This window comes from Amorphotheca resinae, assembly GCF_003019875.1.
Source record: "Amorphotheca resinae ATCC 22711 unplaced genomic scaffold M430scaffold_9, whole genome shotgun sequence".
Taxonomy (NCBI): Eukaryota; Fungi; Ascomycota; class Leotiomycetes; order Helotiales; family Amorphothecaceae; genus Amorphotheca; species Amorphotheca resinae.
The window spans coordinates 1078702-1104178 of NW_020194479.1; the positions used below are offsets into that span (position 1 = coordinate 1078702).

Sequence of the window (25477 nt, forward strand, 5' to 3'; positions counted from 1 at the left end):
ACAAACAAGTAGAATGGCATCCTCCCAGCCGGCCAAGCCACCGCTCATCGGCCAGCCATCAAGCGCCCAACGAGGCTCGCAGCCAGGCCTACGATACCCTGCGAGCGGGAAGACGATATACCATAGGCCCTTAAATCGCAGTCGAACGCAAGAGCTCAGCCAGGCCAGCTTTGCATATCTGTTTGGGGAGATGGTCAGCTATGCGCAAAAACGTGTCACTGGTATTCAAGACCTCGAAAAAAGGTACCGTCGTCCATAGTTCTCGTGTAGAAATCCAAACGGAGGTTCTACTATGGAAAGTATATTGTATTTCTAATCGTATTTGCTTCCGCAGATTAAATACTCAGGGACACCCTATCGGTCTCAAACTCCTCGACCTCCTCCTCTACCGCGAGCCTCCCCGCACACAAACCCGTCCACTCCACATAATCGCTCTCCTCCAATTCATTACCACCATACTCTGGAAACATCTCTTCTCCCGCCCAGCCGATGCCCTGGAAAAATCCTCTAACCCAGAAACGCCCGATGAATACATGATCTCAGACAATGAACCGCTAGTGAATCAATACATCAGTGTACCGAAAGAGATGAACCAGCTAAATTGTGCGGCGTTCGTGGCAGGCATTATAGAGGGTGTATGCGACGGCTCGGGATTTCCAGCTAGGGTCACGGCACATAGCGTTGGAAAGGGAGAGGAGGGCGAGTTATGGCCTGGAAAGACAGTTTTCTTGGTAAAGTTTCAGCCGGAGGTTGTCGAGAGAGAGGCGTATTTAGGAAGGACTTGAGAGAGGGCTAGGATTGCATATTGGCATTTGAATGGCGTTTATTGGGATTAATGGAGTCTGAAGGGCCTAATTGTAGCACAGGTAAAGGCTAGGAGTTGGCCATATCAGAACAAGACGAAGGAATCATGAACTACCTACGTATCATAGTCTTCAACCTCACGGTTTCATTGTCAGGTTCATTATTAAGAACTTGATTACACTGTGATGTATTCTTGTCTTTGCCAACTATTCTCATCGGGCATCGTTCGTCACCTCCAGAAACTCCTCCCACTGCAAGACTAACTTGCCATAATACTTACTTCAGAAGGGCAGCACCCCAGCCCATGCTTTCTCTGTAGCTAGCACACAGTTGGCCAAATATGACCTATCACTGGTAGTCTAATAGCCAAGCACCTCAGCTAGCCTCTCTATCTCGGCATAGACCTTGAACTTGCTTTGAACGCCGACGTCTCAGCATTCTTGTCTGGTCCCTTTTTCATCAACTCAGCCAATCCTAAATCCTTCCAAGCCGTCTCCTTCGGCTTCTGCGTAGCTCTCTGGATACCAAAGGCGGCATGCTGGTCTGGCACCACATCATCTTCGTCTTCCGGGTTGATAGGTTGGTTGTGAGGCGGCACATAGATCTCGTCGTCCGGTAACTTATCTTTGCAGAAATCTTCAAAAAGATCTGCATCTCGAGCACGGTTGAAGTGTACGTAGGTGTGATTTGAATCTTTAGACTGAGGAGATGTGTCAGTTGGAGAGTCCCACATGAAGGGTGATAGGAATACCATAGTGAAGACCCAGTGTAGCAATCATAGGGAATTCGTGGATGTTCCTGGCACGGCTGCAGCGTCAATCCTTCTGAAGATGCTTTCTCACAGCACTTGCTAGGCGATCAAATTTGAAGGTGGTGCAACCCAACACACCATTCCGAACCCAATAGGTAGGTAAGGTAATTGCAAACAAACACCAACACCAACCAGCTTACCTGCCTTACCTACCTTACGGAGCAAGGTAGCGTATCTAGCCTTGTCTTACCGATTAGGTATAGCTCTGGTGGGATGGAACAACAAAATCCCTGCACGTGAGCTGAAGCCCTGGCACGTGTCTGGATTGGCTCTTTAGGCGAAAGGTTGCAAAGCGCACAAACTAAATTCAATCGCAACTTTTGACTTTTGATCACTCAAGTGAGTTGACGCATCCTACGAATCCAGGCCTGGTACCACCAAATCGCAACCCTCTTCACCCAGAACAACCTCAAGTCTGCAAATATGTCTCACGAATCCGTCTGGAACTCGAGGCCCCGTACCTACGGCAAGGGAGCTCGCGGCTGGTATGTCTCCATATCCATCTGACATGGCTTTGCGATGCGACGAGGAGGTTACCAAGTGCGATAATAACTAACATTGAATTACTCTAGCCGTGTCTGCACCCACAAGGCCGGTCTTATCCGCAAATATGGCCTTAACATCTGCCGTCAATGCTTCAGAGAGAAGGCCGCAGACATCGGTTTCGTCAAGGTATGCCGTTCGGGCAATGTCCCTACATTAACGAGATCTGACGACTTCTGCAGCACCGTTAAGCACCCACGAGATGTTAGTAGCCTATCGAATCGAATCGAGTGATGGGCTGTGGTACTCGGATCGATTTTACTCATGGCATGGAGTTTACGGTTGGTTGAACCAAAGAAACTTTGAGATTGGAGGCTTCTCAGAAGGGAGGGGAAAACTCTTGACAATTGGTAGAATGAAATGCCGTTCGATGGATCGCTCTCGGATACATGCGTATTTTCACTGGTATTGATGTGAAGTGGAGGCCGCTTTCGTTTTGCCATTGGCCAAGGGTCACAAGTCTCTGGCTGTACCGCGTCAGCTTTCAATGCCATTCCACATTCCATAAATTCCCCGGAGGTCCTGGTTCTTTCTCTGTTTTCTGATTCTATGAGAAGCACCCTGGAGGTAGATTCAAGGGCTGCCGCCATGTTTGGCCTTGAAGTCGTGATAACTCGAAAATCGCCGGACTAAAAGTAGGTAAATATATGGAGACTAACAACTATCATCTCAAATTCTCCAGTGAGGCGGGGGGGTTGGCTCTTTTTTGCTCGATTGCTACCCGTCATCTCCAGCACTTCTCGGAATATTCTGGGCCGATATCAAAAGGGCATTCGCGACTAGGTGGTTTAGCTGATTATGCACAAGGGGTTTTGGGCCCGGGTCTGGAGCTCCTACTGCAGAGTTCCCCAGGCAATGAGAAGCTGAAACTGTCCCAGTCGATGCTTGTTCATACCTATATCCAAGGCTATGCAGAGTAGGAGAAGAGATCTGAACCCAGGCGCTATGTACTTGCACGCGTTAACGGCCGGACTACGAAGACACCTAAATGCCCAGGTATAGAAAAGACCATCGTTCTTAGAGGAGAGAATGGATAAGAGAGCATCGTAGCGGGAAGGGTCTGGAAGCTAGAGGCACAGCCGAAGTAAAGCTGTATCAGCGCTGGCAGTGCTAATCATGATCCATCGGCCCTATTTCTCAAGGCTCCTCTTCACACTGAGCTCCTCTGCCCCTGAAAAGGACTTTGCTGTGATTGTTCGTAGCCTCGTTTACAACACAACTTCTGTTCCGTAACTTTGTTTTTGGTGGGGTGGGCGGAGGGTCAGCGGAAGATGTCATTGCGGACTATATTCATCAATCCTGAAAAGGGTTGCTAGGTAGAACAGCTATTTCGTTGCGAGGCATGCATAGGACGAGCATATATCCTCGTATCACTCATTGCTCCTCCAAAAACATCCGTTCATATCACACCCAGCCAGCCACATCAGGTTTACCCTTCCATATCAAATAAATCATGATCTTCAGCTCAAGTTCCCCATGACCACGTTCTATTTCTTCTGGCACAGGGAAGCCTTGTTCCAGAGCTCCGGGTATTGTTGATCTACTACCGAAACCAACATTTTCTTGCCCCTATTCGCACTTCGAGTTCATCACTTGCAAGCGATCCGCCATCAACAGACCTAGGAAGACCTTTACACCATGATTCACTGCTTTTGGCCCACACGGTACTATCTTTGGCTTCTCCTTAGTACGTAGCTCCATCACCTTCCATCTCCCAAAGCTTCAACTTATATCCGTCTTCGTATAATCTCAGATAGACCATGATCAGTTTGACATGCTTCCGTTCACGGATTAGCCTTAGTTCCGGCTCATCTTGTCGCCTCACCCATATGGCACGAACCCACCGCCCCCAAGGCGTTTTTGAGGATCAAAAACATGGCAAAACTGGATTTCCCGACGAGTAGTTCTCCTACAGTATCATCTTGCCGTGGTATTGCTGCTCGTGGGCTTCAGCTGTGAAGCCGGGAAATAGGAGACGGACCTCATACTCGATAGGAAATAGGAAATAGGAAATAGTAGATTTCCAGGGCTCTGTTTCTATTCCATAACCCGCAGAACAGAGCTTACTTCTTAGGTCTCACAACCACCTCTCTCCAGATTCCACCCAATTCTGGTCTCATTATTTTAATGTTGTGTCTGGTAAGGGCGGTCAATGTTCACAGGCGGTTTGGCATGTCTGGTGTCCTCGGGTCTCGAATGATCAAATCCAAACCGACGCTTATCTTCTAGCACTAGACGCTCTTTTGATCATCTTCCACTGGGATAGACGATATATCGCATAGGAGGGAGATGAATAGGTGTGCCCTAGTACGGTTGGGGAGAGATATGAAGGACACAATAATCGATTCCTCAAAACAGACATGCCCGGAATTGTTCGAAGATGAGGATGGCCAAGTCGGTGAAAGAAAAGACAGAGTATCGGTTACTGTAGAGCTTTATTTGAGGTGATACATAGAACGATGCTTTGTGGTTCATTACAGCCATGATTTTGTGACAAAAGTTAAACTCTGAGATATTCCGTGGCTTCTTTGATGTCTAGAAGAGTGCTTTCTTACGTCTATGAACCAGCTTAAGACAACACCATATTTGAAAGTAGACTGAACAACTGTAGAGTAATATGTATCTCTCTTTCGACGATATAGCATCAATCGCTGAATTGACTATGCCAACTTTATGAAATATGCCAACGACAACCTTTCTTCCATCTCCGCGCCCGCGTCTATTTGACAAACGGACAAGAGACTAAGAGCGTAAGAAAATGAAAAGAGTATACCAAGCACTCCAGGACCCCGTAAAAACCCTCCTAGAGTAGTTATGGGTAATTAAACATCTCTAGTATATCGTAAACAAGGCTCGTCATAAAATCAGGACCACTCCTTGTAACTCTTCTGCCTTTGACGAGTATTCCAGCCTAGTTTCCCACTGATGCTATTAACCCAATCCTCGGATCTTCTTCCCTGGGGCATAACATTTGCAAAAGGGTATATACTTGCACTAATTGTGACATAATCCCCAGGTCTCAATTGAACTCTTTCCCTACCGTCGAAGCTCGCCCAACTGCTCGTTCTCGCGTCGTAAGGGACGCCTACACGGAGGACTATCGTGTCAGGTAGGATGATTGGGCGGAAGGAAAGCGTGTGAGCACAGATAGCTGTGACAAGGATGACTGGATTCTCCGGATGACACAGAGAGCCGCCAGCAGCGAGGTTGTAAGCAGTCGAGCCGGTGGGTGTTGCGACGCAGACGCCGTCTGCCTGAATCGATGTAAAATGTTCGTCGTCACCAAATAACTCCGTAGAGGTCATCGCTGGAAGGCCCATTAATAATATGCTGTGTCGTAAAGAGAAAGAATACTTGCTTGGATTTGGGCCGCGGTCTACGACTATGTCATTCAAGATCTCATATGTTCCATCTGGACGGTGGGTTCTTTCGTCCTCCTTCTCTTCTCCTACCAACTCTTCTACCAAATCCCGGGGTTCGTTACCTTCCCCCTCTTCTTCTTCTTCCTCTGCGGTCCCGTTGCCCATTGCGATCTTCTTCCGTTTCTGACTCCTCATTACTGTTCCCTCAAATCTTAACCTAAGACTTATGGTGACGCCGTTGTCGAAAGCATTCGTTAATGTGTCTCTGAAATTTTGGTAATCAAATTTGGTCAAGAACCCCAGACTCCCCAGAGCGAAACTAAGCACTGGGGGGACGATCCGCTGGAAGAGCCAACTAGCATATAACACGGTTCCGTCGCCCCCAAGTGTAACAACGAAGTCGAAGGTGTGTGGTCTTGTACGACACATTTCGGCATTCCAATATTTCAACCTTTTATCCAGTTTCTTCACTTCTCCCTCGGACTTGCCATGACCAGAATATGACCTCTCGAGGTCGTGAATCAGCCCCTGGGCATCAAACTTCTTGTTGTCTCGGAGGATCTGCTCCACGTATACCGTGTATCTGACATCCCTTTCCGGACTTAACAACCATTTAACCACATCCCTTGTATTTCCAATAAGAGACTCATCATGCGCCTTCGTCAAGAGGAATACGCTCTTGACCTTCAGCTTCAATTTGATGCTTCCCAAACGCTTACTGAGCTCCCGCACTCCCCATGCCATATCGGAGAGTTGTCTTTTTGTGAGCAGGCGACTGTGGACTGCTGGTTCTTCTTGCTGTTGTCTGTCCATCTGCCTGCCACTAGCGGCTGTAGCTTTCATTTGTCGCCCTTTAGCTTCATGCCGCTCTCGCCAAGCTCTCTGATCTTCTTGCCCTCCATGCGGAGTTTCATAGCCATCGCCAGTCTTTGGCTCTACTGCGGCATCACCGCCCGAGCTTGTCGGCACAGATCCTGCTAGCCCGTGCCCTCCACTTCTTCGTTGTTCCTCAAGCAAAGCGTGCACATAGCACTCAGTTTCCTTCCTCCTTTGCATGAGATGTGCGGGAGTATCGCCCGGTACGAGGGATGATTTTCGGCGATGGGAGTTGTGTGGATCGAATACTACCTGTGCACACGTACCAAGCGTTAGCAATTGACTGAATAGAGACTGGGTCTGGATGGAAATCAACTACTTGCCTCGAGAGCGTGCTGATATTCGGTTTCACTGGCACTTGATTGCCCCTATTGTCGTGGTTAGGACTCGAGATGTTGGAGATACAAGGCTGCATCACTCACCTCTTCGTGGGGACTGCGAGGCCCCGTGGCGCCGGCGTGGTCCACACCAGGGGGCAAGCCAAGTTCTGGCTGCGGGCCAGGTTGAGACATTGTCATGAAAGCTTATTGCATTTGAGAAGCTGTTATTCATCAATACAAAGGTTTATGTATATCATCCTATCTTGCGTGGCGGCGTGTATGACGCTCTCTTGTGTAGATAATGGCGCTAAAGATAACAGGCATGGCGACCATTATGCGCAGCCGACCGGGCGTCCTTGGTTCAGGACAGTTCGGGACCAGGTAAGGTACCTATCCTCCGAGGGGATATAGGAGGCCGAAGAAGATGTCCGCACCGTATATACACACCCAGATCGATAAGTGGAATGGGGAGTATGTATTATGATTTTCCTATGGAAATGCGAGCAACGATGGAACCCCACATTCCCCCCTTATCGATAACGTGATACGTGATACGCCTTCGGGAATCATAGGTACCTTACCTACGTAGGCTTGATTCTCCTTTTCTGGGCTGATAATAATACCAATAATCAAAAAGAAGCAGGCGGGCAGAGAGAGACAGCAAGGGTAAAGAGGAGAGAGAAACGAGGGAGGAAAGGGGAAGGTAAAAATCCGTATATATATAAGGAGAGACGTTAAGGAGACAACCAAAAACAGATACCCGAGAGGATTATGCTATTAATTGCCTACCTACCTACGTATAGGCATATATGTATCGACTCCATAGAAGTTGTGTTGTAGCTTAGCTTAGCTAACTTGCATTAGATACTCAATTGAACACCTAGTAATGCAAGTTAAGTCTACCGTTGAGTCTTCTATATCTACCCTCACTTGTCTGTCTCTAAGCGGGGCGGCGTGCGAACATGATAAGTACCTTAGCTTAAACTTACACTACTGCCTCGGACCCTCGGTATAGTTTTGCCCTGACGTCTGGTGCCATGCCTCTCGATCGACATTATTAGAGAGAGACACCACTAGAACCGATTTTCCCGCTAGGTGTAGAGCCGTAACTTTGCGATGCCCGAGGCTTCAGGCCCAGAGGCTGCTCGGAGGCTGTCAATTATTCAGCTCAAAGAAAACAGTGCCGACGAGGTTCAGGTATGCAGGTGGGTATGGCAGGGAAATGTCATTTTATATACCCACCCTCTCGATTTGAGCTGGGTTGGGATAAATATTGGATCCGCCATCACATGCAGCACGCCAGCGGGGCTTGACGATGAGGCTTTTTCTTGTTTTATTCCCTTGTCTCTGCTGCTTTCTTCTTTCTTCTCTCTTCCCTCTTCCCAGACTTTCCCCCTTTCTCTTCCTTCCCCCTCCCCCTCCCCTGAATCCCTGAATCCCTGAATCCCTGGCCCCATGCTGCCACGCTATAACTTATCTGCAATATGATTGACGCCCGTGCACTATGCTCGCGGGGCACGCAGCACGCTCTTTTGGTTGGCTTTGTCTCGAGGCCACACATATGGCCCGACACCCGAAGGCTAAAGCCTCAAACCAAGGGTGTTCTCATCCGCCACGGCCCTGGCTGTGCAGTGTGCCTGCCCATGGCCCGCCCCATGGTCTGTTGTCGGTGCTCGAGAGTCGAGACTATTAACTGCATACTGCGGAGGACCGCTGTATCAGTACCTCATCGGCTACGTGCTCACACTTCGTACAGTATGCAGGGCGTACAAAGTACTGTACAGAGTCAATTCTCGAGCATCCTATGACCATGGACACATAGATGTTGCCGGCCGAGGATACGGGAGGGGACTTACGGAGCACCTTGTCCGGAGTAGTGATACTAGGCCAGCTCTGTCCTGGTCTCTGGTGGCATAGCGTACTCCGTACAGTAAGGTAAGTACAGAGTGGTAGCAGGCAGGTCAGCACTCGAGGCGCGAGGTACAGTAACTAAGTGTAACTTGGAACTTGGAAGTTGAAGTCCCGAACCCGTACTCCGTACTCTGCAAGGGGGACGCTATGATATCGACACACCCCTCGCCGACCCCCCTGCTGGGCGAAGCGCCCCGTACCTAAGGTAATGACAAGCGGGTACGTATTACGAACAGGTGGATTATTGTCGACGGGTGCCAGTGGATAGCAGCTGCTCCGTACTTGATTAGTCTACCCCCTAAGTGCGACGAAGGGGGAATCTCTAGCGACCTCCCTAGTCTGGATTGGAGCTAGCATGATCACATGATCTCTCTCCGTCCTCTCCAGCTGCCACTTACTCGTATTTGATGCGCCCACTGCTCAGCCCCTGATTCCTGAACTACAACCGCTTGGCCCTTGGGTAGAGATAGTCAAAGGGCCAGATGGAGGAAGGTTGTCGCCCAGCCCCTGGCCTGCCTGCAACGTGCAGAGTCCCAGTACGAAAAGCTGGAAAATAGCCCGCAGCCCAGACGCCAGAAGTTATCAGGCGCATTATTTCCAGGTTTGATAACCAACAAACCCTACCCGAGTACCCTGTCCGCTGCTGGCTCCATCTCATCTCCAGCCAGATGACACAAAAAACCTAACTACTACATACTTACTTGCGTCGTGGCTCTGCTGTTGTCTTGCCGCTGTCTAGCCTTCCAATGGAGATCTTCTCGTGATACTGTAGAGGCTAGCATCTCATTTCCGCCATCCCATAGCTAGCTATGGACTCAGTCGTATGGGTTTCCTCTTGTCTTGCGGATGTTGATATATTGATTGCTCGCAGCATTTCCCGCTCTTTCGGACACCCCCCCGTCGTTACCACAACTATACTACAACACAATGACGAGTCCGAATTATGATGCCTCGGCGTATGGTAGACACGCCGTGGGGTACTCAAGCTTGGAAACACTCCCATACGTTGACGAGGCATCCAACTTCGGACGACGCTGCTCTCGGGGATCTGGTGGACCGAGAGCTGTTGGCTCGATGCGTATCGTCAAGTCCAATGGAACCAGCAGCAGTCCACGAAGCTCAATGGGGTTGTCACGGCGGAGGACGGTGATGACTGATGCGAGACGAAGAATAGCCACGGTCGATCGAGGTGTAACTCCGGAGGGATTCGGCTCCAATGATGGTCTACACTTCCGCACGAAATCAAATCGACCCCTCAGCTGGCATCCATCCTCGATCCAACAGATGGGCTCTTCAAACTGCCCAGCGCCTGGTCGCAACATAAATAACGAGTTCTATATCTTCGACCTCCCTCCAACTCCTGCTCCTTATTCGAGATATGCATCACCGGCACCAGCTTTCCCCCCTCTACCATTGCCGTTTTCGAGCTACGACCAGCAACAATACCCTTACCCAGACGCCCCCCGTCAATACCCTTCAAATCCAAATTATATATATCAACCTCAAAATCTTGGACATCAGGTCCCGAAATATATATCAGCACCAGCAGGTAGCACGCACGCACCTGTGTATTCTCACTCCAATTGGAGCAGCTTTCCTCGTAAGGTCTTTGAGAAGCCTACCGCGCCACCTACCCCCGAGAAATTCTTTCCAATACAACACCCTGGCCCAGCCCTCCCAACCGACGAAGCAATCCCGTATCGCCCACTTTCAGATACGGAGGCAGAGGAGGACGGAGAAATCTTGCGCGGTCTGGGATTGTATGACAATCCCGAGGCAGAGAAAGTCGCTCCGTCAGATCCACAGTTAGACAACTATCGGTCGTCGATGTCGCAACTTGTTGGGACTGATTACCGGAGGGAGCCAGCTGGGAAAGGGCTAAAGCTCGAAGAAACTTGGAATCCGCCAACGCCTGATGACGACTATGATAATAATGACGGTAACGAGCAAGATGCAGAGGGAGAAGACGAAGACAAGACGAAGACGTGGCGAAGACCGCAAAGAATACCACCGAGGTCACAACACAAAACAACAACGGCAGTTACTATATTAGCCATTTCGTCCCCCAATCTGATCCCCCTGCTCGACATTACGACCATAACAGCTGGATATGAAATGATAGGAGCAAATTCAAAATTTGGGAAGGATACATGAATTTAGTCATTTTAGCGTAGCGTACATAGCGTTTGCAATAAGACGGGTCAGCGATGGAGTTGGGAATGGATATTGTCTTGTCAGATTCACGAGCACGGCACAACATGATTGAGCACATGAATTTTCTATATAGTCTATAACCACCTAGGTATTTGACTGAGCTTGGAGATGAGGGATGGGACGTCTCTTCCTGTGGGTGTTCTGTACTGACTGGGGCAATGTAAGATATCTCTAAGGTGCCGTAGATAAGGTAGGACAGTAAACGACAGTAAATTCTACCGTGAGAGATGTGACGTACCTCAACGACCAGAACATACACACGCATAGATGCATAGATATCTAAATCCTATCTATCTGAGTAGACAACCTCGAGGCTCGATCTGACGGCTCAAACGGCTTTTGCGTTCGAGATTTAAGCTTCTCCGCTTATTGCTAAGCGTTCAGCCCCGCCGGCAGAAAATCGACTTTCCGCCAGCTCCAACTACTTCACTTCACCATCTTCAAGAGGTAAATAAAGTATCTTCAGTGAGCTATCATCATTTCACCATCACCCCCACCAATCCCGACCTCTCTTTTCCTTCTTCGCCTCTGCTCTCAAAACTAAAAATGGTTCAATATGTCATTACGCCCTGGAGAGACCGGAGAGAACTGCTGCGCGTGCGCGAACAGCTATATTCGCGTCCAGGAGACCCAGCATATGACTCGAGCCGTCGCCAGGCCGTTTCGCAGGTTTCCGTATGGGTAGAAAGAGGCAACTGCCCCCACTTGGTAGAGTCAACTGCCATTCTCACATCTGCAATTCTCAATGATGTGCCTGGTAATTCAACGTGGTGTATCCGCGCAGCGTACGCCTCAAGTTTTTCACGGTGAGTCGCAAGCTTTTCCCCGTCAGCTGTAAACCTTTTTTCCACTTATTTGCTCTCTGTTCGCCTGGGTCTAGATCAACAGTAGGCTTGTTCCATGTGCCCCTAGTTGTATTATAGTGCTGAAGCATAAGATCTTCGTCGTCCGTTCGATATATGTCGTACGCATTCTTACTATCAGAAACACTACACACAAACCCTCTTTAAGCTGAACCAAAAAGACGCTAATGCTGTACCACAGATTCGTGACTGGTCTATTAGATAGCCACCAAGATAAGCGTCGGAAGCTTAGCATGTACTCAGTTGCCAAAACTTTAGGGCTTCCAGCGACCTACGTGGAACTTCGACACCAAGCTACTCATGAAGAATTGCCCTCTCTCCAGAAACTTCGGACTGCGTCCCGGAAAGCCTTACTATGGATCTGGGACTACTACTGGGTTCATTTGTCGATTGACGATGAGGCTGCAAGTCCTGAAGATCTCAGAGTCTATCTCCGCAAGCTTTTGGAGGAAACGAATGAGAAAGTTCGTGGGGAAATGGAAGCGCGACTGGTTCACTGGACGCAAGATCAGCTGCTTGATGCTCTGATGGAACTAGAATTGGAAGCACAGGATAGCGAGGCATTCCTCCGGTTGGTCAAACTTTCCAAAAAACTCATGAATGGGAACGGAGAATCTGCACGTGAGGACGAGTTGGCTCCGGAGATGAAGGTTAACAGTATTGAGGAGCTAAGGAAGGAGTTGACCGGGGTACAAGAGAGGCTTGACGACCCTGTTGTAGACGTGCCACAGAGGGTTGAATTATCGCCCAATGACGACTCGGCAGTGAGTGGATGGAGTATGTATGAAGGCGCCTGGGTTTCGAAGCCAATCGGGACAGTTTGTTGATTTATCACCGCAATAATGTTGGTCTGCCGCTTTATGCCCTCGTCTTCGTTACGCCTATCCAATTGGTGGATAATCAAAGCCCGCCAGACAGGAAAGTCTAGGGAATACAGCTTCCAGGACTCAAATCGGAAGTCCCATTTTCAAAAGATTGTCTACTATGCAGCTTAGTATGTGTTTCTACGCCCACGGAAAGATGTGGTTGGAGCCGCCGTCCTACTGATAATCTGGAATACGAGACAAGACTGGAGCCAATTGGAGATTTGCAGCAAATGCAGACAAAGAAAGGCATCGAATTGTGTCTCACTATTACTGGCAGAACATAGCCGTATCGTTGATTGTTCAACTCCCCTCGAAGCCAAAATTCCATACTTCATTCAGTCTTATCTTCCTATTAGTGCTTGACTGGGCGGGGATTCGGATGCAGGCGCCATTGGATCACCTCACCCTAAGCTACCTTCGGTGCAACCTCCTCAACTCTCTCTGGAGACCTGTTGTCATGACTGGCTCTTATCGCAAATTTCTCCTCAGCATCAAACTCTCCTCTCTCCAGGCGCACAACAGTCCTGTCGACATGTGTCTTCCAAGCAGGGGTCCCGATGTACTTGATGCTGCCAGGCGTGGAGTCGTCGAAGATCTCTTCCACCTCTTCGAGAATCTTTTGACTAGTTTCCGGGAACAGGAATAGGACGTGGAGGAACATGCTAGCGCAGAAGACAGCGAAGACCACATAAACCTCCCAACGGATGTTTGCAAAAGCCGGTGGCACGAAGTAGGCGAGTGCAAAGTTGAAGATCCAGTTGGCGGACGTGCACAGTGCAACGGCCTTACCTCGAACGCGCAGGGGGAAGAGCTCAGGTGGGTAAATCCAGGAAACTGGGCCCCATGTGGGTGCGTAAGAGGCCACGAAGAGGTAGGTGCACGCGATGACTGCCTTTGCAGGAGGGCCAGTGATCGAGATAGACTCTGCCGAACTGTCGAATTGGCCCCGGTATGGTTTTTTCCCGTGGACTGCGAGAACGCCAGCATTGATGGCAAGGAAGGTTAACATCAGGGCAGCACCGATCAGAAGGGTAGGACGGCGACCCCATCTATCCACAAACAACAAGGCTGGCACTGTCATGACCACGTTGATGACGAACTGAATGGATGAGGGAAGGAGGACATTGCTGCCCACGCCCGCCATGGTGAAGATGTAAGTGATATAATCTAAAGTGGTTATTAGCGTCTTGCGGGTGTCTCGCACTGCCGGGCCTCTTACACATCATCACGTTCATTCCGGTGAGTTGAGACCAGATTTGGCAGAAAACACCAATATGAGTACGGTTGATCATATTGGGTTTGAGGAGCTCCCAATAGGTCACGTCGGCATTGGCTCGCTCGAACTCAACCACTTCTCTAATCTCTTCCACCTCTTTGTGAACGAAAGGAGAGTTGACATCGCCCCCGGCGTGAACTAGCGAAGTGTCAGTACCCGGCCATGGCTCAAAGTGACTTTCGAAACATACCCAGAGCAAGCACACTCACAGCTTCCTCCCAGCGGTCGTGTTTCGCAAGCCACCTATATTCTCCCATTAGTTCAGCGCTCTACGGCATGTCGCTGGAATGATAAGAAAAGGGCGTGCCGTCAAGTATTGAAAAATTAGAAGCATCAAACATGTTGATGGTCAGGAGACACAAGAGACAGGTTTCCTTACCGGGGAGATTCCGGAAGGAAGGTCATTGCCCCTAGGAGAAAGATGGCAGGGAGCATTTGGAGACCCCAGGGAAGTCGGAACGCTGCAGTGCCATCGATGTAGGAACATCCATAACTGATGTAGAACATAATGAGAATACCCCAGGTGATTGCCCCTATTTCTAAGGTTAGTTCTACTCGCTCCTGCTCCAGGAAAGGCCACTCACATTGTTGGCAGCCGACCAATCTTCCACGCTTCGATGGTGGTGCGACCTCTGTGATCTATCAAACCCTATTAGCCTTGTCCGGAATCAATGAAGACACGGTTAGGACACAACTTACGTATACAGGAACCTGTGCAGAGCAGATTCCAACAGCAAGCCCGTTAATTATGCGTCCTACGATCAGCATGCCAATATTGTGTGATGCACAGACAAGGATCGAGCCAATACACCTGGATCGGTCTTTAGCCCCATCACGTATCCCACACTTGGGGGGACAGGCTTCGCCTTACCAGATGATACAGCCAATCTGGATTGACTTCTTCCTTCCCAGAATATCAGAGAGGTAACCGGAAATCAGAGCACCGAGCCATGAACCTCCAGGCATGGAAGCGGTGATGCCACCTGGTAGCGCGTCAGATGAGGATCCTGAACGTGGAGGGTTCCAGAGGTTTACCTTGCACGGTTGGGGTTGGTCCAGAGCACTTGCCATCAGTCTCGAGGTAGTTAGGGCCCTGGTTGAAGTAGCAAAGGTACGCCTTTGTAGAGATGATGGCGCTCATGGACGAGATATCGAAGCCGAACAGGGCGCCTCCCACGACGGCGACGGCCGCAATGGCATAGACATTGCCAACCACGTACATCTTGGAGGGGATTGGCAACGGTGGATTCACAGCTGTGCTTTCTTGGGTCGCGCGCTGGGGAATGCCTCGCTGCGAGTGCAAAGATTTAAGTGACAAGGAGCAGGAGAGGAGGAAGATCAACTGCGGGGAGGGCTGCTTGGGGATTATATTATATGCGGTACGTACTGGGGCCGCTGCGTCGTGCCTCCCTCCATAGTACAATGGCCCGCGTAGTAAGGCCGATACCTCACCTCTCTCGGACGAGCTATGGGTAAGGTCGACTGGGATCCTGCCCCAGGTCTGGGAGCAAGATCACGATTCACGCGCGATACCTCCTGACCGGCCCCCGCAACCATCTGGCAGGAGCTGCGGCGAAGAATAGCCCGGCGTCTCCAATGAGGAGGGCGGATTTCTCGTTCCCAGGGTTGGAGCGCCAGCAGCAGAAGCGTTAGCGGGTGCTGATCTTGGGCCTTTGAGGGCATTCACAGGGCGACTAGTACCAATGCATAGAGTGTACTCCGTCTGTCAGTCAGTCCGGCTGTCAGCTTGGCAGACGGGCCGGGGCTGGTGCGTTGGGTGATGGATACTTCGCAGTAGGCGGCACTGCGTAGTAGTCCCGGAGTACATAGGGGAGGTAAATCGACGGGGACGGGCCAAGAGATGCTAGAAGGTCGAGATGCGAAGCTTGGCCCTCCAAGACATGCGTGTGGTGGTGTGTGGGATGTCCACAATAACCATAATATCCCCGATTTCCCAGGAAAAGTGTTGGCGCCGTCCGGGGTGATGGCTGATCGGCCTGGAGAAGCCCCAGAGTCCAGAGACCATGGGGTCCATACCTTACGCTAATAGGGAGGTCGTTGGGGTGAGGACAGGTAATTTCGCCGCATCACACGTGGATACGAAGGGGATTTACCTTGGAATCTTAGATATAAAAGATATCCAGAACACCTGACCTTACACAGCAGAAGGCGGTAAAAACCACCAGCCTTTGTGTTGTGTATTGATTTTCCGGTGCACGACCACACACGGTCACGGCAACGTAAAAGACGAACGGGTAAGAATAGTGACATACCTACCTACCTACACACAACAGTACTGCAGAAAACACGGGGAGCCTCTCTCCCCACAGCCCAGCACGGAGCTCTATCGTCCGCAGAACCCACCAAGACCAGGTTCTCGGGGGGAAGCAGACCGAGAGGAGGGCTCCTGACAGGTCACAGGAGTTTTGACAGTCGAGTCGAACACGCCGAGGCGTCAAGCCACGGGCGTCAGGGAAGGGGGAGCGAAAAAAAGGCGTCAAGCAGCAAAGACGCTGATCATCCGGGCTTCACCCAATGACACCCCAGAGGAAGCAGAGCAAACAACCGCAGCTGCTCGCAAACGGTCCGAATGCAACGTTCCAGCCGCAGAGAAGAGAATCAGAGCAGGGCCAAGGGTTTTTGTTTTTTTTTTTTTTTACGTAGGTCGGTCAGGGCTCGATTCGTTGTTGGTTGGTGGGTTTTATTACGACGGTGGGGATTCGACTTCTTTTCCCTGCCGGGTAAAGCTGCCCACGGGTGTGGGGGGCACGTGATGCGGGGTCTCCGCAATGGACGGGGCGACCTGATGTTGGTGTTGGTGATGATGTTGATTGTCGATGTCGATGCCATTGTTTGTTGGTCTTGAAGATGTCTCAGACGCTGGGCCCGAGGCTTGAATTTTGAATTTTGAATCCCGTCGATGCCATATCATCATATATTGAAATCTGATTCCCCCGAACGACCTAGTCTAGCGGCCACATGACTTACCTGATGACTACAGAGCAAGAATCGGGACAGTAGCACAAAGAAACGGGCCGTCGTAGTGGCTTTTGGTGTTCAGTGTCAAGACCCGAATCCAAGGAAACCGGCTCAGACGGCGAGATGCCATTCTTTCTCTCGATCCTCCAGATGGGCCAGGCTTGCGAGACAATGCCATCATTCAATATTCCACAGAAGACAACTAATACCGCCACTCCCAAACTTCCCAGATTCCCCCTCTCTCTCTTCCTCTCAATACCAACTCTCGCGGCTCTCCATCACCGGATGCCATCTCCCACCGCCATCTCCAGGCTGCGAATCCACGCATGACCCGTGCCCGTTCCAAAAGCTCCTTCTTTTTGGAGCTGCAAACCCATAAATCTGATTACTCCTGAAACACCCAAGAAGCGGTCATAGAAAGGGAGAGAGACGATATATTATAGAAAAGACCATCTACCTACTTCTTTTTTTTAATATATAAATAGGGGCGTATTGCTTACCTTAACCATCAACAGAAATACTCGGCGGGGCAGTCCCCGCCACCAGTCCGAGATGCGATAACGTCCTTTGAGATTCTGTTTATTAAAGTATACAGGATAGGATGGATGCCCCGAGAATTATACTTTACGAACCCGAACCTGTACAATAGATGCCTAGGTAGGTAGGTATATAGAAAACCCTCATCCATGTATGATCAAAGTCCCCAGGTAGCGAAACTCCTGTGATGATCTGGGGGTTGCCAATTACTTGAAAATTCGGAGCAACTTGACTTCGGTGGGAGGTACAATGTGGGATAGGATGATGTACTCCGTCAATTGCTCAAACCTCTCAGTAATCGGGTCTCGGGCAGAGGTACGATATGCCTACATCTATCAGGTCACGGCGGCCATGTCACTCGGACAGCTCTTTATTCTGGGAAGGAAAAAGGGGTATCAACCACGATCGATTCATTGTTCATTCCTCGTTCAGCTAGCCTACTATCTTCAGATAGGTGTTACCTGGTAGCCGTGATTTCATTCCCTTGGCCAACCACATGATAGGCCATAATCCTTTGCTTCCCCTGCCAGCTATTAACACCAGGTGCCCTGTTTCCGGCCTTTCCCCTCCCTTTTTTTGTTCGATGATCCCAAAAAAACCCCCTTCCTTCTCCTCCCTCAGCGCGAAAAATTTCATAAAGACCATCGACCCTACGCCATGCCATACGTATTGTGTACTGTATAACGAGCCTGACTCCGCCGAGTCAAAACAGCCATTGCAGAACAGATCCAGAATCCATTACCAGACATCGAGCCGGAGCAGGTGTTCCGACGCTCAAGATACCGGGGCGGAAAGGTGTATAAAGAGGCAACGAGTGTCCAGGGGGTGTCATATCTCTAGAAGGTAATTTCAGCCGCCGTCAGATCCGACAAGATATCCCGCAATTATGCAAGCAACCAAGTAGCTCGGTGTATCATAAAATCGTGCAATCGTCCAACATTGTAAACGCGAAGCAGAAAAAGTAGCGCGCCAAATCTCCAACGGATAGCTATCCACCCACATATGTATGAGCTAGGTGAAATGGTGAGGTGTAACCGGATGCAATAGTTTTTACAAAGAGCCAGGATATGTATATCCCAGGAGGACACTTTTGATGTATGTAATTTTCTTTTTTTTTTATCTCCTTCAAGGAGTTTATCTTCGCTTTTGACGTCGCAAACACTGCTTCACGGAAGAGTTCTAAACGGGTCGACCACTATTCCCGTTGAGAAACAGAATCTTCGGCGCGAGCTCGTATATGGTTGGCCTGTGTCTCCAGGGCACGTGCCATGAGGTGTGTGACTATCTTCAGTCAGTAGAAGTTGTTGGATCCTGAGAGATTATCTTACCTGGCCACACGGCGGCTCTATCAAGCATGTAAGCCGTAACTCTCAATATCTTGCTGCCGTATCCCGAGTTGTCCGCTGTCGGAAGTCTCTGGGCGGCGTTCATCTGGGCAACAGCGCCCATGCCGGCAAGCTCATAGTTCATCTTGATCTCGGCACTGTTTAGCACCTCTTGTATCTTGGTGATCAACTTGCAATCTTCCTCTTCAAGAAGCATGATGCCAGGTACCTGGCTCAGATCGATGTCATCTTTGCCCAGGATTCCAAGATAGCGGCCGACTCGCTCCTGCACCGTGGCAATCCACTCTGCGAGAACTTGTGCACAGTCAAATGCGCACAAAGCTGACTGCAAGGGAAGCTCCCTCGAGGTGAAATCTGCAAAGGTGACGCCGAGTTTGTCCGACATCGACAGCGAGTCTGCGGCGTAGAAAGCGGCTTTCCGGAGAAGTCGTTCACGCTTCGACGACGAGATGGCCTGACCTGACACTTGGTTGCCACCATTCGAGGGCAGTCTACCTACTCTGAATTCTGGGGAGGATGTCGAGGCGGGCGGAGAGTCGACGAAGACAGAACCGTAGGCGGAATTATCGGAGGTGTCCGTGGATTCAGCATTGGAGTCTGGTGAGTGCTCGGCATGCTGTATGACCTCGCTGCCACGTGACAATTCCTCCGCCATGCCATCAAAGTCTCGTTGCCAGAATTTCTCCTTCGATCGGCCCAGGTTGATAAAGAGCCGCACATAGGCAAGATCCAGGAGAGGGATGCTATCTGCAGACAATGGCCCTAACCCGAAGGGATTTGGGCGTTCCAAGCCTGCAGGATATCGGGTTAATTTTACTTCAGAGAAAAAAAAACTGCTTGGGGATGTACTCACTGTGGTGAGGATTGCTCGCCCAAGCAGCTTGCCAGGCTTTCAGTGCGGGATCGATGTGACGATGCATCTTTTCCGTCTCCTCGTTTGTCCAAATCTTATTGTGATGTCTCTGTCTCGTCTCCTGAGGAGTAGTCAGCTTCCTGATCAGCCAGAAGAAAGGACTGGAAAAGCAGAATCCGGGACTTTTAGAGTACCCCTCTGCTTCCAACCAGGGGGGAGTTACGTACCCAGATATAATTGTGCAATGCATTGATGAGAATCAGACATCCAAATGTACTTGGCCTGACATCACTTTTGGGGAGATCGGGGGTATCCATCGCCTGTCCAAATCGTTGGCCGTTCACCGAATTATTCTGCTGTTGCTGCTGCTTCTCACTGGTCCTTAGAAGCTCGCCTAAAGCATCATGGAATGTCGTCTGGTTGTGATCCGCCATTCTTGCGCCTCCCTTGGCAGCGAAGTTGCTCGCGCTATCTGCCGCCCAGAACTCTTCATCGCAAGGCAGGTCGAGGGTGATCTCGGAATTAGTCAACGCTGGGGTATGGTTGTAGGCGGATACGAGGAGACTCGAAAGGATGAAAACAGCATAGAGAGTCCGCTTTCGCTCTTCCCCATTCTTCCAGTTGTACCATTCTTGAAGCTCGTCCGAGACCTCGCTCTGGGAGCCGTTCTGCCAAGCTTCTAACTCATCACCAGTCATCTTCACATCTTGTTGTGGTGGGCTACTGTTCCGCGGCGGTGGCCGAAGCAATTCAGCCGCGCGAGCAAGAGATACCAGCGCCGCACAATGGGTGCTCGCGATATCCCCTGCCGTCTTGTCGCCACAGTTGTGACCGTAGACGACGTTCAGCAGCATGGCCTGAACGAGCCAGACAGGTGTGTGGACTGAATTCTCGGGGAGCCGTGGTCCATGATCCACTCCCACCTTGCGATGATCGGCCTTCCGTACATCGGCCTTCCGCCGCTCCTCTAGATACAGTTGGATCATCTTCTTTGCTGAGTCGAACAGATCCTTGGACTGGACGTGCTCCATCTCGTACAAAGCACCAATAGCAGCCATTGAGAGGACAAGGCAACCACGGCCATCGATCAGGCCCGCTCGCGGATCATTGGCAAAGGTCGGAACTTCAAAGGAGAGGGTGGGTATATGGAGGAAGGGCAAGTGGGGATGGAAATAACGAATATAAGCTCCGATATAACGCTGCAGATCGTGGGTGCTCGGGAGGGTGCGGGTAGGCTCGCTGACCCCGTTCGTGCGGCCCGCGAAGTGGGGAGAGAGTGGTGAGCCCGTGGTGGGGAAGGAGTATTTTCGCCCACCGAAAGGGGTGCACTGCGCGAGGGCGGATAGGAGAGATTGGCGAGTGGATTCGGTAATGGTAGATAAGGGGGGGCTGGAATACATGCTCCCGTTCAGGGACGCGGGCGTCTCGGGGCCGAGATTCATGGGGGGGTGGAAGGACTGCGTGCCGAGTCCGGGAATCACGGATGGGCTCAGGGAGCTCATCGACGGTGGTGGGGTTGAGAAGTAAGGATCGTTGGCATTCTTCGGTAAGCTGTATGGGGACATCGGCCCTCCCGTCAGCAGATCCGGGAAGCCGGTCCCGCCGAGATCCAGGCTGAAGGGATTCGGTGTCATCAGCGGAGGAGCCATCATGGACTGCTGCCACATCGAGGTGGACGAGGCCGCCGGGTTGTTCGAGCCGTCCAGCATGACCTCGCTGATGCCGCTCTGGCTGGCGGTGCTGATTGCGGACGGGGACGACCCATCGATGGCATTCTCGTTGGCCTCCTGAAAGGACATCTGATGTTCAAAGCCATTCATCCAGTCAAAGTTCTCGTCGAGCGCCTGACCTGCGGACATATCTGGGAGACCCATGTGATAAGGAGAGGTGGAGTCGATCGCCATGGATTGGGGAGAATCGCTGTAGTGGAGAGCATTCGGATTGATGGTGGAGCCGGGCCCGAAGAGCAGTCCCTCAAAATCAAAGTCCGCGTTCAATCCGCCCATCACAGGCGCCGTGCGCAGACCGCCCCCGAAATCCACATTGTTGAAGTCGTGAGTGTCAAGCTTGGGCAATCCGTGATGACTGGTGCCGCGCTGGTCCATGGCGGAAGACATGCCACCAAAAGGGTAGTCATTCTGCATAGGTAACCCAGCGAGGCTAGGGTGACGGCTGTGGGTTGGGACAATGCCATTCCGGGCAGTCGGGGGATTGGTGGTAGCAGCCACCAGCTGCATATGAGCGCCATCAACATGGCTGATGGTGTTCGCTCGCGGTCTCATCGTCGCGGCACCGTGACCGTTGGCCACCGACCCTTTCCGTACCCGTCCTGGCCCGGCCGCGGTGCTACTCGCGGCGCTCTCCCGCCGATTGCGCGGTCTCGAGGAGGGGGTGGTCGTCATGTGTAGCTTCTGCTGGTGCCGCAAGAGGAGGTCCCGGCGGGCAAAGCATCTCGCGCATTCGGGGCATTCGAAGGGCTTCTCCTTCGTATGTGACCGCTCGTGCCGTTTCAGGTGCTCCAGTCGAGCAAAAGCCCGATCACACGTCCCACATACATGAGGTCGAGGCTTGTCGGTCTTGGGTGGAGGGAGGGCGTTGGCAGCCTTGGGGTTGGTATTCGGGGAGGCGCCTAGATAATTGAGAGACTGCGTTAGAACTGAAGGGTGGAGGAGGATGAGGGGAACGCAATGTTATATATATATCACTCTGTCTGGAATGATCAAGAAAAAAAAAAAAAATGAGGGGGAAGAGGGGGGGCCACCTCTCTCGAGATGGCCGATAAGACAGATATCGAGCTCGTACCATTCTCAGCGGGAGCCACCCCGCCGTTGGCCCCGGGCGCATTAGACGACGTCGCGGCCGGCATGACAAGTGATTGATGTTGATATGTGGTTGAGTCGCTCAGCATCGTTGTCGTCGTCGGTCGGTCGGTCGGTCGGTGGAAGGTCTACCTACTGCTGCTGCTGGGAGAGGTCGTCTATCTGCAGACCAGCTTGGAAATCCAGACGGAAGATGCCTTGGGGCATGCTAGAGAGCTCTTTCAACATTTCATTCGTTTCCAGGCCGGGCAGCGCAGAAAGACCGTGGCAATGCTAGGGAAGGAAGAGTTGATTGGAGGGACAGAGGACTTACGAGGCTTGCCAGTGGACAGAAGGCAGAGAGCAGCGGGGGGGGGGCCTGCAGTCGAGCGATGCAGCAGGCAAATGGAAGGCGGGCTTGCCACTCACGCGTACAAGGACAGTTGGGGACGGATTCCGCTGTGGTGTGCCTGCAACGCCGAACGTTTACTGCACCGTAACCGATCCGATCAGACCGATGCACTCGACCCCGTCGATTCCCCAGGGGAATCAGGTGCTCTGAATGGGCGGAGCGGGACCGAAGATGAGAAGGGGGGTGGTGTTAGATTTCCGACGGGTTTTGTGTGGGTGGAAGGCGGGAGAGGAGAGAAGGATGTAGGGAGCGTTCTCTTCCTCTTCCAAGGGACGTACGTACGGGTAGGTTCTCTGCTGGGCGCGAGAGACGGCGGGGCGTTGCGCGGCGTAAGGTACGAGAGGGAGTCTGTCGTAGTTCGCAGTTGGTAAGAAGCACGGGAAGCAGTAGCACGCTGCGCTGTAATCAAAGCAGCTCTAGAGGCCCAGCGTCGGGCACAAGGGCAGCGAGATTGGGGGAGGGGAGCTCTGGCAGACGCGGTTGAACCGTGAACAGGCTGGTAGCTAGCCGTGACCCTGGGCGCGCGCTCCACCAGGGAAGAGAAGCGGCGGAGGCGGAAGAGGAGGAGGAGGAGGAAGAGGAGGGAGAGGGAGGTGGGGAGGATCGAGGAATACGGGAGCGGCAAAGGCAAAGTCCGGGCGAGTCAGAAAATAGCATACCAGAGGATTGGAGTGGGATATATCATTAAGGAGTGTTTAAGTTGTAACAGAGTAACAGAAGTGTGAATTATTTGAGGGAGAAGAAGGGCGGAATTAGGTAAGGTTGGTGGGTGGTGGGTGGTAGATGGTAGATTGGTGGATGGTGGATATGATGGGCAGGTCAGGGTAGCGTGGGGATCTCTCTGGGCTTTCGGTGGATGGAGCGAGGGGCGAGGGGCGATGCGAGGCGATGCGATGCGATGGATGACGGGTGATGACGGATCAAGACCCAGTTAACTAGGGTCAAAGAAGAAGAAGTCTGAGAAGTTCAAAAAGAGCATTGCCCATTGGCCATTTGACCAGCGACTTATAAATGGGCCAATTGACATTGACCACTGCCCGTCGTCCCCGTGGGGCCTGGGGAGCACCATTGACCAACAGCGACTACTGGTAGTGCCGTCTCCACGTTACGGTGAACCAGCGTCCGGCGTGTGAGTCTCGGTGACTGCCAAGTTGCAAAAGGGCAAGGTAGTCCCTGGACCTGAACTCTTCCAATTTCCAGCTTTCCAGATTTTCAGATTTTTAAATTTCTAAGTTTCCATTTCCAAACTTCTAAATCTCCACTCCTCGCAGCACATAATCCCAAGCAGGAATCCCCCGACGCTCGGGTTTCCACGCCGCCGTGTGGCACTGGCGGGAGACTGGGGCCGTGGAGCACTGGAGACGGTGGACACTGGACACTGGATGGGCCCAGATGGCTGGCCTTAGCCCCAGCGTGACGGGGCCATCTTGGTCCTTGCTGCCTGCATTAATATTTATAGAGGTAAAGCTCCAAGTGTGGATCAAGTTCAGTGCCCTCTGTCCCCCAGACCGCGCGATATAATTAATGTGTGTTGGCGCGGTTGCACCGGGGCCGTGGATGGATTGGGAGGGATGCCTCTGTGGAGAGCAGAGAGAGACGCGAGATTCGAGAGATGAGAAGGGATGTTGGATGGGCCATGGCACTGCACTGCACATGATGTCTGTATGCACGGCCGGGTGTACAGCCCTCGTGCTTGCAGATTCCGTCGATGATTGACCAGCCTTTCAAGGCCATCATGCGTGTGTAGTGTAGTCTGTGTCGATGAAGAACGGCACTTTGGTGGCCGCCTATGCAGCGCCTGTGAGTGGTCTGGACGGCCAAGGGGGGAACCCCCGGGGGAGGCAGGGGACGGCGGATCAGCGCAAAAATCGTGGGGAACTAATATCGGGGCAGGATATACGGGGGGGGGAACGAAAGGAAGGGCGGGAACTATAGTGACTACAGAGGACTTGGGCGAAAGGGGGAAAGGATAGGAGAGAAGGGGAAGGGGGAAGGCGAAGGACAAAGGCAAGGGCAAGGGGAATATTGAGAATGAAACAGCGTGCAGATAGATTTGGAAAAGGTGGAGTCAATTAAGGTAGAGCAGAGTAGGAGCTAGAGAGCTATACCATCGTGAAAAGGAGATTCACCCTAAGAAGGTACCAGGTAGGGAAAAGAGCTAGGCGGCTAGAGCAGGAACAAGAAGAACAATACGAAGCCAAGTCAAGCCAAGTCAAATATGATCAAATATAATCAAGTCAAGTCAATCAAACCAAAACTAAAAGCAAAGAAAATGAAATGAGATGCCTTAACGTGTCACAGAATTGAAGCGTTTAAGGAGATCACGTGCATATACGACAAAAGGTGGGATATGCCCGACGGACTGGGAAAAGCGTCGGACTGTCGAGAGGACAATCTGGTGGGGAAGGGGGGCGTCTGCAGCCTGAGGCCCACGCCCCCTGCGTCTCTGCGTTGTTAAGGACCAGTGCTGACCTAAGATTTGTGCTGCGACTCTACTGGACGGCCACACGAGGCTAGAAGAGGCCACGCTGCCACGCTAGTCCCCCGACCGGGCAAGCGCCAGCCTCCGGCCAGAGCGGCGCGAGGCTAAGGCCGCTCATGTGATCTTCCTGCTCCGGATGCGGGATGGGGGATGCTGGGTCAGCGCCGCCTAAGGTAGTCCAGGGCCAGGGAGCGCCGTAGATTATGCCCCTCTGTATGAGTATA

General features: G+C 51.6%; 9 protein-coding genes across 9 annotated transcripts; 5 read left to right on the forward strand and 4 right to left on the reverse strand.

The window, feature by feature from the left end:
• Positions 1-13: 13 nt before the first annotated feature.
• On the forward strand, positions 14-785 carry M430DRAFT_105234 (hypothetical protein; the record flags this gene model as incomplete). Its single annotated transcript, XM_024860989.1, has 2 exons — positions 14-243; positions 335-785. The coding sequence occupies 2 exons, from the start codon at positions 14-16 to the stop codon at positions 783-785; spliced, it is 681 nt and encodes a 226-aa protein (XP_024719092.1).
• A 151-nt stretch (positions 786-936) lies between these two features.
• Positions 937-1758, reverse strand: M430DRAFT_125035 (hypothetical protein). The gene is made up of 2 exons (XM_024861939.1): positions 1556-1758; positions 937-1504 (listed from the first exon to the last, which is right to left on the reverse strand). Exons 1-2 carry the CDS (start codon positions 1556-1558, stop codon positions 1193-1195), a joined length of 315 nt encoding a protein of 104 aa, XP_024719093.1. The 5' UTR covers positions 1559-1758; the 3' UTR covers positions 937-1192.
• A 280-nt stretch (positions 1759-2038) lies between these two features.
• Positions 2039-2412, forward strand: M430DRAFT_125038 (hypothetical protein; the record flags this gene model as incomplete). The annotated part of the gene is made up of 3 exons (XM_024861940.1): positions 2039-2100; positions 2188-2287; positions 2341-2412. 3 exons carry the CDS (start codon positions 2039-2041, stop codon positions 2347-2349), a joined length of 171 nt encoding a protein of 56 aa, XP_024719094.1. The 3' UTR covers positions 2350-2412.
• A 2500-nt stretch (positions 2413-4912) lies between these two features.
• On the reverse strand, positions 4913-7059 carry M430DRAFT_264982 (hypothetical protein). The gene is made up of 4 exons (XM_024865404.1): positions 6819-7059; positions 6720-6764; positions 5517-6648; positions 4913-5465 (listed from the first exon to the last, which is right to left on the reverse strand). The coding sequence occupies exons 1-4, from the start codon at positions 6912-6914 to the stop codon at positions 5023-5025; spliced, it is 1716 nt and encodes a 571-aa protein (XP_024719095.1). The 5' UTR covers positions 6915-7059; the 3' UTR covers positions 4913-5022.
• A 2203-nt stretch (positions 7060-9262) lies between these two features.
• Positions 9263-11077, forward strand: M430DRAFT_36255 (hypothetical protein). The gene is made up of 2 exons (XM_024866896.1): positions 9263-9448; positions 9499-11077. Exon 2 carries the CDS (start codon positions 9555-9557, stop codon positions 10779-10781), a length of 1227 nt encoding a protein of 408 aa, XP_024719096.1. The 5' UTR covers positions 9263-9448; positions 9499-9554; the 3' UTR covers positions 10782-11077.
• A 310-nt stretch (positions 11078-11387) lies between these two features.
• M430DRAFT_52287 (hypothetical protein) lies at positions 11388-12531 on the forward strand (the record flags this gene model as incomplete). The annotated part of the gene is made up of 2 exons (XM_024868290.1): positions 11388-11647; positions 11886-12531. 2 exons carry the CDS (start codon positions 11388-11390, stop codon positions 12529-12531), a joined length of 906 nt encoding a protein of 301 aa, XP_024719097.1.
• Positions 12532-12721: 190 nt separating this feature from the next.
• M430DRAFT_265027 (hypothetical protein) lies at positions 12722-15478 on the reverse strand. The gene is made up of 9 exons (XM_024865406.1): positions 14882-15478; positions 14718-14829; positions 14546-14657; positions 14431-14485; positions 14226-14379; positions 14037-14089; positions 13790-13984; positions 12976-13737; positions 12722-12910 (listed from the first exon to the last, which is right to left on the reverse strand). The coding sequence occupies exons 1-8, from the start codon at positions 15066-15068 to the stop codon at positions 12977-12979; spliced, it is 1629 nt and encodes a 542-aa protein (XP_024719098.1). The 5' UTR covers positions 15069-15478; the 3' UTR covers positions 12722-12910; position 12976.
• Positions 15479-18557: 3079 nt separating this feature from the next.
• M430DRAFT_21020 (hypothetical protein) lies at positions 18558-22469 on the reverse strand (the record flags this gene model as incomplete). The annotated part of the gene is made up of 5 exons (XM_024864420.1): positions 18558-18643; positions 18691-19500; positions 19562-19682; positions 19789-22190; positions 22364-22469. 5 exons carry the CDS (start codon positions 22467-22469, stop codon positions 18558-18560), a joined length of 3525 nt encoding a protein of 1174 aa, XP_024719099.1.
• A 90-nt stretch (positions 22470-22559) lies between these two features.
• Positions 22560-23159, forward strand: M430DRAFT_265139 (hypothetical protein). The gene has a single exon (XM_024865409.1). The coding sequence runs from the start codon at positions 22651-22653 to the stop codon at positions 23140-23142; it is 492 nt and encodes a 163-aa protein (XP_024719100.1). The 5' UTR covers positions 22560-22650; the 3' UTR covers positions 23143-23159.
• The last annotated feature ends 2318 nt before the right edge of the window (positions 23160-25477 follow it).